Here is a 12278-nt window from a genome sequence, read left to right on the forward strand (position 1 = left end):
TATTTTTTTTTTTAACTCATTTTTTTTAACTCATTTCTTTTTATCACATATTTATAATTGTATAATAATAATAATAATAATAATAATAATGTATGTATAATAATGTTTGAAATGGGGATCAACCTTTAATTTCTTCAACTTATTTGACCTCCATCTACACACATGTTTCTTTTAATCTAATTTATAATTAATCTATGTTGTATTAGAATGAACAACTGTATTATTTGTTTTTTTGTTATTTGTGGAAAATGTAATAAACAAACAAACAATAATCATGGAATGGAAGTATATTTTCATGAGCTAAAAGGTTCAACGAGTATACCATAGAGAAATAGTTAACTCATATCTTCATGGTATACTGAAGCTAGCTTTCCATTCTGACCCAGCTAGGGGATTTTATTTTATTTTTTTTCAAATACTGTGTATCAGATAATAAATGAGAATTAGTTTTAGTTCACTCACTCTGTAATGATTTACAGATTTAAGATATGACATTATTTACATTTATTTTAATTTTAACTATTAACTATTTCCAAAGGCAACAGATACACTTGAACCCATATTGAAGATGTTAAAACAAAGTGACAAGGACCATCAGCTAATACAAGTCCTCTCACAAGAAAGAAAATTACTCAAATGTGCAATGTATGTATGTTTTTGTTTTCTATACAATTGTAATACAGTAAGACTGAATGTAGTTTAGACCTGGTTTAGAACTCGTTGGAATTTATTTTATCATGATACAGTAGCCCCCAATCTACAGTATCTATGTTGTATATTTGCAAGAACTTTCTTGTACTGTACTTTAGTATTAAGTATTCAGTAAGTACTGTATTTGTTAAATTTATCAACCAAATTTTAGAGACAAGAAGTATAATCTTATAAATACACATGAAAATATGTATTTACAAAAAATATGTAATTTTTATTTCACAGGGCTCAACATTCTCATGGTATACCGAATGATGAACACTTAATTTAATAAAGATGAAGAAGTGATAAATAAAGAAAGCATCAATTATGATTAAATTTTCCAATCAAAGCAAAAGCTAATATTAGTTAATTATACACTATAGTTCTCTACAACTTGATCTTGCTGTTGACATAATTGAGGCTACTGTTAAAGATCTCGTCCCTGTTTTCAAACCTAAGAGAAAACTCTGGTTTGATAATGAACTTTATGTTGCACTGAAATCTAAAGAATCATATTTTAGAGAAAATAGGGTAAATAGTGAACATTTTTGATTTGCTAGGTCAAAAGACTTTGTCAATTTAAGTATCGTACCTATGTTAATTCTTTATGTTGTAACTTGAGTCTTAATCCGAAACGTTTTTGGTCATGGATCCTTAGGAACTACAATTTAATAATCAATCAGCTTACACTGTAAAAGACAAAGCACACTTACTTAATACATTTTTTTATTCTGTTTTTAGCCCTGATAATAACAATTTAGATCTTCCTAATCTTCTTGATTATCCCATTGTTTTTTTAAACTTGAGTTTAATCAGGAGGTTATAGAAAAACACATTAATGAATCTTGGAAAAATTTCATTTAGCTTCGATTTTATATAGATGACAAAATTTCGTTTTTGTAAAAGCTAAAACGGAGTACTTACTCTGACGTTTCGATCTCTATCAGAGATCATTCTCAAATGACTGCGGAATGTTAATGCAGCTTGGTCATGTTTGACGTCATCTGTTGATGACGTCGTACGCCTCCGGTTGTAGATTGGAGGTTGTGCGGGGCTCGGCCAGGTGATGTGTCTATCAAATCATTGTACAAATGCGAGAGTTCGTGGGCTCCAGTGTCCCGGTTCATGGTCTTCTCTTTATTTCTCCTTATATGTAATTCTCTAATCTGTCTGTCTTTGCGTTTAGGCTCTTTGGTTAAGATGGTATATATATGACATATATGTTAATATTTGATTTAATGAAAAATTTTGTCCACAAATTATTGGAAACAATAATATTGACCTTTGACCTTATAGTCTCACATTTCGGTAACAAAATGGATATGAAATTGTGATATTGGGCTTAAATGATCCGATATGTATATATTTATACTGTATATCATTTCAATTACCTTTTTTTTTTAAAATCACAGTATTTTATATAACAGTTCTATATATTTTTATTCCTTATTTCAAACCAACAGTGTAAAACACCAATAACAGGTTGAAAAAAAAATAAGAATAATACATATTAAAATTAACAATGATTTCATCAATTACGATCTGGAGAAAAAAAACACAAGGTAGTCTGTCGGTGCTTGCTGGATTATAATATTATCAACTTCAAACTATGGCCATTTTGGGCCTCCATACAAAATCTGGCATTCTGATTGGCTAAAAGTTTATCCATTCCAATGTGATGACAGTTGGATAATCCAAGTGGCAAGTATTTGCCTGCTGATAAAACAATTGTTAATTGCAAACAATTATGTTATTACCTCCGCCAAGGAGGTTATGTTTTCACCCCTGTATGTTTGTGTGTGTGTGTGTGTGTGTGTGTGTGTGTGTGTGTCTGTCTGTGAACAGCCTGGAGGCCACAGTTTTTATCCGATTCTCACCAAATTTGGACACAATGATCTATGCCTCAAAAGCTCGGACGAGTTCGAATTTGAGAGGAAAAGGTCAGAGGTCAAGGTCACAACTAACAAAAAACTATTTTACTGCCTAGAGACCACAGTTTTTATCCGATTCTCACCAAACTTAGCCACAATGATCAATGACTCATCATATAATTGTGGTTAAATTTTGAAGGGTCAGGGTCAAAGATCAAGGTCCCCCCAAAAAAAAGAAATAAAAAAATAATAAAAAAAAAAAATCTCAGCGGGACTTGAACCTGCGATCTCAACTGTGAGAGGCTGGATACATAACCATTACACCAAACTCTCATCCACAACTTTGTAGTGTGCAGTTAGTCTATTTACATTTAGAACTAATTTAAAAAAATGTAAAAAAATATATGTATTTTCCGGGGACATTTTATGTAGGGGAATTTTACAGTAGGGGGAGGTTTGTACTCTCGGAGTACCCTCTAGTTACATATATATTGATTTACTGCATTAATACACTTTGTTTACATTCATTTACTTTTCTGCCGGGTGCCCCCCGCTGCGTATAGACGTGGGGGACCAAATTCACAAACGACAGACATTTTATCCGCTGCAATAGGCCTGCCAGACACCCCCCCCCCCCCCCACCCCTATACGGACGGAGGGCCTAAAAATGGGGATAGCATAGATGAGTGAGATACCACCTAATTTCACCATGAAATGCTCATTGACATCCTCATACCAAATTCACAAATGACAGGCATTTTATCCACTGCAATAAGCCGCCTAAAAATGGGGATAGAATAAATGAAGTTGAATTTATACAATACTAATGGGTAACGACAGACTATTTGTCCGCTGCACCGCAAGTACCAGACACCCTAAATTTTGACTAGAGACCCTCCCTTCACCTCAACTAGGCTATCTTATACATTGTAGATAACAACAGCAACCAATATTATATCATTTCAGACATTGTAAGGAATACCAAATGACCATATAATATTACAGACCACTTATACACTTGGTCCTGACAGACCCCGCTGAAGTTTGACTACAGAAACCCCTTCCCCCACCCCATACCCAAGTAGCCTACATAGACATTGCAGATACCACCAGCAACCTACCTTAGATACAGTTTTGTATATACCACAGGCTACCAATGTTATGATATAGCATTTTCTTTGACTTCAGGTAACCTCACACCCACATAGTCAGATATTGGTACCTACAGTAGGTCATCTAACCGAATGTCTCTGGGCTGCCTGTCTATAACTTTAACTTAAAAAAAAAACTTTTTAAAATAATATTTTACAAATTATAATCAAAAGTATAGAGACCCATAGTGACAATGTACAAATCAAATGATGGGAAATGAACATTTATATTTATCTGTTAACCACCAGGATTGTCACTTATTTAGGTTTGTTTATTTCACAGAATTTACTTCCGAAACTATATGACTAGGTGTAAATTGTGAACGTAGCTTACATTTCAATACTTACAATGGACTGATCAACATGCATTATATACCAGTCCGTCACATCAGAAAGTTTACGATGTCCACAAATAAGAGGAAACATTGAATGTGTATACGTAGCATTTTTACTTAATGTAAACAACTAAAAGCTTTACCACTTCCATTAGACTATGGAGACTATGGGACACCAGAAGCAATCATAAAAAGCTGGACAGGTTAAGAAAACATCAGATCAATCACAAAGACAGAACATTGCAGCAACAACTGTATTTTTTTTGCAGAGAAGATTCCATACCAAAAGCTTCATGAATACTCAAAGGTATCACTAACAAAAACAGAAAGAGATCGAGAGTGAAAGGTATAGCATTTGAGGTACAACGTTAATAAAAATGTTTATTAGTAGATTAACTTGCGCAATTAGGTATAAGCATCACTTACAAACGAATCCTTCAGATTGTGGGATCTCTAAACTCACTCGATGTGTAGGTAGTGTAATATTGTGTGCCCATCTAGTAGTTGGAGCATTAGACAATTTGAACTACAATCCTTCCTCTACCACATCGAAAGGATTATTTCATGGGACCAAAATTAGCATAGTCCAACAGCTGAGAACCCAGAAATATGCAGAGTGGGAGCGACTCTATCATCATAAGTGGTAGGATAGGGACGGTGAAGTACAAGTACTAGTTCTACCCAGCTGGGATACGAAATTATAACAAAAGGAATCAGTGTCCTCTAAAATGGTATAAAAAAAAATGGTCCGTCAAATTTCCGAGACGGATGACACCCATCTTAATTTCCTCCTGGTCTATATCGTCCTATACCTGCCGGACTCATAATTTAAAAAAATAATTAATAAGTGTGCTCCCGCCGTCGGACCCATTACCGGGCGCATGCCCTGGCGATTTGTCTGTGATGTTCATCGAAGTTACCTACAGAAAGACGAGTTGTCACCGAGACCGGCTCATCTTCCCATACGTGTCTTGTTCGTGAGTTTATACTCGAAGGTCGAAAAGGGAGCTAAATTGGACGTTTTGTATGTCAACACCCCTCTGGGAATTATATTATTTTTTTATTTGTAAATCCAGGGGGCGAATTTGAATCATATATTTTATTCAGAGACTAGGGTCACACGGTCCTCGAAGTTATGGGGTGGGTGCAACTCGGAATATTCAGAAGAAATGAATCCAGATTATCTTCACCATGAGTCCAGATCATGAAGATGTCGTCAATGTATCTAAACCAAACAAGTGGTTTATTAGGTTGGAGGGGCAGAAAATTGGCCTCAAATTGTCCCATAAATAAATTTGCAAAAGATGGCGCCATTTTTGTGCTCATCGCTGTGCCATTAATTTGGAGGTAATGGTCATTGCCAAAAATAAAATTGTTGTTGGTAAAAATCAACATGACCAGTTCTCGTTCTCGTACTATAGTAGGCGTTTTGCCTAGAATTTGTTCGTAATTTAAAATGCATGCGTCGGCTCCTTCTTCGTGAGGGATATAATATTAGTATACAACGATGAAACATCAAATGTAGCCAGAACAGAATTATTAGGTAAATTTTGAATTTGGTTAATTTTGCGGTCCTGAATGTATGAAGGGAGATCAGTCACATGTAAGTAAATCATCCACATATTCAGACATTTTCTCTGTAACAGTGCCATTGCCCGAAATAATGGGTCTACCAGGATTGCCTGCTTTGTGGATTTTATGTAAGAAGTAAAATCTGCTTTTTTTAAATTTAATAAGCAATTAATGATGACTTATTCAACTTTTGTTCTCTTAATTTCATAATAAATCATACATTATTCGATACACTTTAAGAAAATGAAATGCAAAATAGGTGTTCCCGAGCATTCTGACGATATATATTAATTTTTAAATTTAGCATATTTTCACCATTTTAACTTACACGTGAATTGGTGCGTAGACCGCGTAATTTTTGATTGCGCACCGTGAAAACATAACCACATCGATTCCTGGCCATAAGGAATATACTCTGAAAAAGTAGCTAGATGAAACTGATATCATATTAAGACAAGGCCATATACAAGTGTTAGTTAGTGTTTACCGACCGACCGACCAACCAACCGACATAGTGAGCCGTAAGGTCGCGTTGCACGCGACTAAAAACAGCTTAAATGGTGGTTAGTATTGAAACTTAAATTTAGGTAGTCAATAGAGTAATTTTATCGATCTGGGAGTATGTTCCTAATGTTAAGTTCAAACGGTTTTGTGGTTTTAAGTAGTAATTCCCAGTGGTTTTCTTTGTCTTTGCGAGTTTTGTCGCTCCATTTGACATCGTGGTCTATTGCAATAACTCTGAAATTTGCAATCGAGTGACCAGTTGAATTAAAATGTTCGGCTACAGGTTGATCAAGCTTTAATGTTTTGATAGCTGATCTGTGTTGTGTCATTCTCATACGGAGCGTGTTTTTTGTTTCCCCGACATACTGTTTACCACAAATATTACAGTAGGCCTATATGAGATAAATGACGTTTTAGGTTAGACAATGATTGTCTTATCCGAAAAATGCGGCCAGTTTGGTTTACTCTTAAATTTTTCAGTAGAGTCAACCAATGAACAAGTTTTACAAGATTTGCCGCAAATGTGACTGCCCAAATTCTGGCTGCCATGAGAGTTAATTTCACTCTTAAATTTGGATCTTACTAATATATCACGAAGGTTGGGAGGTCTGTTGAACCAACAATGTGAAAACGCCCACAAATTAATGTGAAAACGTATGTGGGCGCTGTTTTCACATTTGTGGGTGATGCTTTTTCACATTTGTGGTTGTTTTCACATTTGTGGGTGATGCGTTTTCACATTGTGATTGTTTTCATATTTGTGGGTGATACGTTTTCACATTTGTGGTTGTTTTCACATTTGTGGGCGTTTTCACATTTATGAGTTCAACAAGGTCTACGAAATGCAATAATGGGTGGTTCCGGAAAAACAGTCCTGAGACGTTTTGTGGACTGTAGAATGGGCATTTGTTTCTCAATAATAGCCCGTAATGGAGGCAACATAGGGTTGTGACTAATGACCAATCTGGTCAAATTTGGCTGACGTGGTTTGTACGTCAGTGTCTGACATCGAGGAATATCTTTTGCTTCTTTATAGCAGTTTCAATGTATTCCTTCTTGTAATTTCTATTCCGGAGATAACAATATTATTTAGCGGCCGTTATAAGTTTATTTATTTAACAACATATTTATACAGGATTATACACAATCAAGTAGAAATATACTTGTTTTGCATTGTGGTCCTGTTGACAAAAACGGATGCAAATTTAAATACTTATAACAATTACAATTAATAATAATAGCAACAAAAAATATAAACTGGAAGTTAAATGTTATGAAAAGATGAGTGTAGTTATATATAGACTATACAATAGAATATACAATTTGTTAGCATTACTGTAATGTGATAGACATAATAGGCCTATATCAATATGATTTAACATACATAATGTTCAGTTTATTAGTAGTATGAAATATGTGTTACAATAATATTAAAGAGGATACAAAAACAGAATATTACGAAAAGAAAAAAAGATAGAAGATGTATAAAAAATTGAATTGAAAAAAATGAATGAATAAAGATGGCGGTTAACCACGAAATAACAAATATAACCTAATAACAAATTGAATTAAGTTAAGTTAAAATAGAATACCACCAGTATTGGTATTCCAAAAAAAATCTGTTAGTGTAATGTGATATTTTCTTTTCTTTTTACTGTTGTGTGTTTTTGTTATGGGTTGTGATCCCTGCGCATGGTAATTTTCAGTGTTTGATAAATATAAGCTCATATAAATCCGTATAATTTATTTTAAAAAACACAGGTAAAAGAATAAAATGTTAAAATTGCGCAAAGATTTCCTTGCGCCATTTCAAATTACACAATGTTAATAACAACAACAACAACAACTAATACTAATACTAATACTACTAATAATAATAATTAAAAAAATAAGCATTTGCATAATTTAATTGTACTAGTTTCTCTCATGCGTTATGATATTCACAGCTTTTTGTATTCGCGCCATTGTGCAGCTGCTGTGTGCATTTACAATTTGTCAACAGAGGGCATACCGTTTATAAGATGATAATTATGTGCTTTCTGGCGTGTGTACTGTGATTTGTGACTCATGATTGGTAATTATCGAACCGACAGTTATATCATGAAGGTGTTTATTCAACGGCGACGAATACCATACAAGTAGGCCTACAATCCAAAAAACAGTGTATTATTTCTGTTGGCCGTTATACAGAAAAAATAAGGTGATAAGTATTTATAGGAATTAACTTCCACTGCTAATGACGTATGTGCACCAACACCTATGGCCAGGATAAAATAAAGGTAAGGTATACTAAAATCAGTTGTCATAACCATCCTTATCTCGTTCATTATTAATATATTAATAATGTTTATTTATTACCCATTAGACCTAACTAGTATGTGTATACTGTACAAACATAAAAACATAGGAGATAGGAGACTTATCGACACTCAACTCAGACAAAATCTGTCATTTTTCTTACTTCTGTAATATTAATAATAGTATTATACAATTACCATACATGACGGTAATTGTGTAGGCCTACGACGCCGATCTGTAGGCACTACTTTAAAAACAAACATATTTTGCGTGATTAGATTATTTATAAATCAAACGTAGGTCAAACAACTATCGATAAATATTTGTGTACATTATATCTTGCTGTATGTGTAGATAGACCTACCATAAATACAAATTTTATTACGTAGGCCTACTCATTTTATGTTCTTTGTTGTTTTGTTTTTTAACTAAAGCTAAAACCTGCTCAGATTTATTCACGGTGTTGATAATTGACACGGCGTAGATATGGTAATTTAGGATCGTGCATTATGGATAGAGTATTATTATTATATATTCCTACATTATTATAATATGCTTATCATTAAATTGAGCTTTGTACGCTCGAAAAATAGGCCTCATTTTGCATAGGATACGATATAGGTCTACCGTGCAGTATAATCTGAATGAATAAATCTGAAAGAGGGAGGAGAGAGAGGGGTTATTATAAATTATTATTATTATTCAAGTCTCAATTACCTGCACAATTCTAGCGATAATTCTTTCACCTGAATTATTTATTCGTTTGTTGCTTTAGTCACCGGTAATTGATTGTTGTTATAAGCATATTCACTATAGACACAGTCTAGATACTGGTTGGTTTTAGAAGATTGTTTACATAAACAATTTCACACACCATTTTCTATAAAAACACGTTCTTTTGTTGATAGAATACGATAGGCCTGCTGATTTCACGCACCATAATATTATCAATGGCTATTAATGCGTGCAGCTGCTAAGATCACAACACGTGCGCAGTTTGTTGTTCTGCTAATCAAAACGTACAAATGGAAATTAATAGTTAGGCAGAGCAGTAGGCCTACATAATATCTAATGTTGAAAGCCTGTCGAGGTTTCAATCATTATGATTTTTATAGGATTAGGTAGGTAGGCCTAATCCGTGGATGTTAACCCAACCACCACATCAAAATAAAAAACCACGAATGTTATACAGTAACCACTACCCAACTGTCATTAATCACCAACTTAACCACTAACGTAGTAAACTTCATTCATAATACAACCACACGTAATAACAGTTTTAAATTATGTTTTTGTATTGTTTTTCATCATTTATGGACTGTTTGTCCGCTCGTACATCAATTTCTTAAATACACTCGGACAAAGGATCTTTATCTCTATCATGATAGTTTTACTTTAAACTTTGCCTTCAAACTTCTTGTCACCTGCCTGATGTCCCTTTATCCGTCATATATATTTGTCTTAACATTCAAGTATGTTTAATGTAAAACTTCAGTAAGGAATTTCAGCAATTACACAATGTTTTTTTCGGTTGAATTTAACCGTTTATTTGTGTTTTTATAAGTGAAAACAATTATTTTCGTGTTTTTTTTTCTTTGGAAGTGATTAACTTTATTAAAACTACAAAATGGCCTGTTCATAGTCTGATTTTATTAATCTTCATTTTTCATGTTTTGGGGGTACAATGCATTTGTCAAAAAACACTGAGTTTTTCATATTCGCCTTTTTGCTCCCTCAAAAAAATCTAGGTCGTTATGTGAATCAGCGAATTAGCGGACGAGAACTAAATAATATTGGCTAGCATCAAGTACCTACACTTATCGGATTAGTTATAGAGCTGTACAAATTGACTTCATCACACTGTCTGTCAGGTATGTATAAATTCTGGATCATGATTTATTAATACCACATATAAAATGCAATAACCGATAATATTATGGAAGAGACCACATTATGGGCATGTTTATAACCATTGCACTCAGGCTTCTTTGTAATTTACAGTTCACGATTGGCTGTTGTTCAGTTTGCCAATTTACCGGTACCTACGCCATATAATTATAGCATAATATTATCAAGAGCAATCCGATATACTGTCACAGCTCTGTTTCCGTGTATTCTTACGGTTCCGAGCTTTTTGTATATAATTATCTCCTGTACGTATTATTTAATTCTTACAAGTAACAATGGATAAACATAAAGGTAAGGAACTTTATAATATCTGTCGAAGTATATTAGATTCGTCAGGTGGGCCTCAAAAGTAAATTCTGATTACTTAGACTTTCAAAATATTGGTGGCGACCATACTGTCATGCTGGTAAATACGTGAAAGTGTTTGTATTTGATTGGGCCTATCCCCACCCAATGTACAAGTAACTTAAATAATAAATGGCATCATTCTGTATAATCATGTGATAAAAAATGTTCAGTTAATATTATGTATAGTATTCAAATTTCAAATAATCGTAATTTTTAATTATAAAATAATAGTAAGTACCGTATAGATAAACTTGCAATGATAGAATTAGGCCTAAGGACACTGAAAATAACTATATAAAAGCTGCCTTCCCTTTCACGAACAGATAAGAACGGAACACACCCATCATTTCTAGCAGATCTGTTTAAAACCGGCTTATTATTCTGATAAATTAAAAACTGTAAACAAAAGTGTAATATAATCTAGGTGGAAATGGGTATAGTTGCAATAAAGGAGTCAAGTGTAGGCATATTGTAGGCCAATGGTACATTGTGATTAACCATTACCATTTTCATAACATAGTATGAAAAATGCACATGCAGTACATGATAGGCCAACTAAACACGAATGATTTGCAATTTCTTTCTGGCTGTTTTACTTCATCGTTTTGAATTAGCTGTTTTCTTATTTTATTTGTAGGCCATTGTTTTTTAATCAAGCCACTGATACCCACAGCAATCAGCCAGCAATGTCGTTTTTATTAAAGTAATTTGCCTTTTGATAAATATGTATAGTTACTTATCCTCTTGTTAGTGTTCGTTGTTTTTACGTAGCGAACAGACGAAAAGAAATGTTTTTAGGATTTGTGACTGCATTTACCATAACAAATATTGTTTCTCAGCGGTTCTGGGCGTTTTGTGGCATGTCATAACTAACTAATCATTAGTTTCTAAAAAAGGATAATAAACGCAGCTGGTGAACGCAGAGAATATTCTTTGCTAACAAATAAAAACAAAACTAACTAAGTTATAAACAGAGTCTGTGTCTAGTATGTGGTTCTTACTAATATTTCTTGGGGACTCGAGCTACTATTTTATTAGGGAGAATTGATAGCAAAACAAATAACATGGAATCCAAATGGCATATTGAATACAGCTTGACATTTGTAATTTTTTAATTTCACTTGCAGACCTAGTTTAGCCAGACCCAGATCCCCATAACCTTGGAAACTTATAGCCCCACCTATATAATTAACATGAATTACAGTCGGAATTCAGTGCATTTTAACACTTAATTTTTCTACTGGATTCATAAAAGCCAAACAACATGACAACTCTTAATTTGTATTATATTCTTTGAGAAGCCAAACTTTAATTATTCTGTGCTCCCTGGCGCCTATAGTTCTAACGCGTCTACGTAAAAATGAATAGACAACATACTAATTTCGGTAATAGAACTTTTCTAGCAAAATGTTCATGAATATAAATAACTTGCTCATACAGTCATATCGAAACACACTCAAGAACGATGTAATGTCCGGTGAAATAAATCTAGGCCTACTACCAAATTAGTATTGGTTAAAGCGTTCAAATTGTCCTTAAGTATCGTTTCCGTTGTATAGTTTTGTTCCTTCCTTAAATTATACCCACGCCTGTCATAT

At 33.7% G+C, this 12278-nt stretch overlaps 1 protein-coding gene and 1 long non-coding RNA gene across 2 annotated transcripts in view; both read left to right on the forward strand.

Moving 5' to 3' along the window:
- The window catches only part of LOC144843742 (metabotropic glutamate receptor 3-like), a 35059-nt gene extending 33783 nt beyond the window's left edge, over positions 1–1276 (forward strand). The window contains exons 14-15 of the mRNA XM_078700665.1: positions 539–645; positions 937–1276. Of these exons, the coding sequence (XP_078556791.1) occupies positions 539–645; positions 937–982 (153 nt within the window). The 3' untranslated portion in view covers positions 983–1276. The remainder of the gene's footprint in view (positions 1–538; positions 646–936) is intronic.
- Positions 1277–8183: 6907 nt separating this feature from the next.
- On the forward strand, positions 8184–10295 carry LOC144842033 (uncharacterized). Its single transcript, XR_013612073.1, has 2 exons — positions 8184–8405; positions 10173–10295. It is a non-coding gene; the product is annotated as an uncharacterized LOC144842033 (long non-coding RNA).
- Positions 10296–12278: the final 1983 nt, after the last annotated feature.

This window comes from Antedon bifida, chromosome 5 (assembly GCF_963402885.1).
Source record: "Antedon bifida chromosome 5, ecAntBifi1.1, whole genome shotgun sequence".
Classification (NCBI taxonomy): domain Eukaryota; kingdom Metazoa; phylum Echinodermata; class Crinoidea; order Comatulida; family Antedonidae; genus Antedon; species Antedon bifida.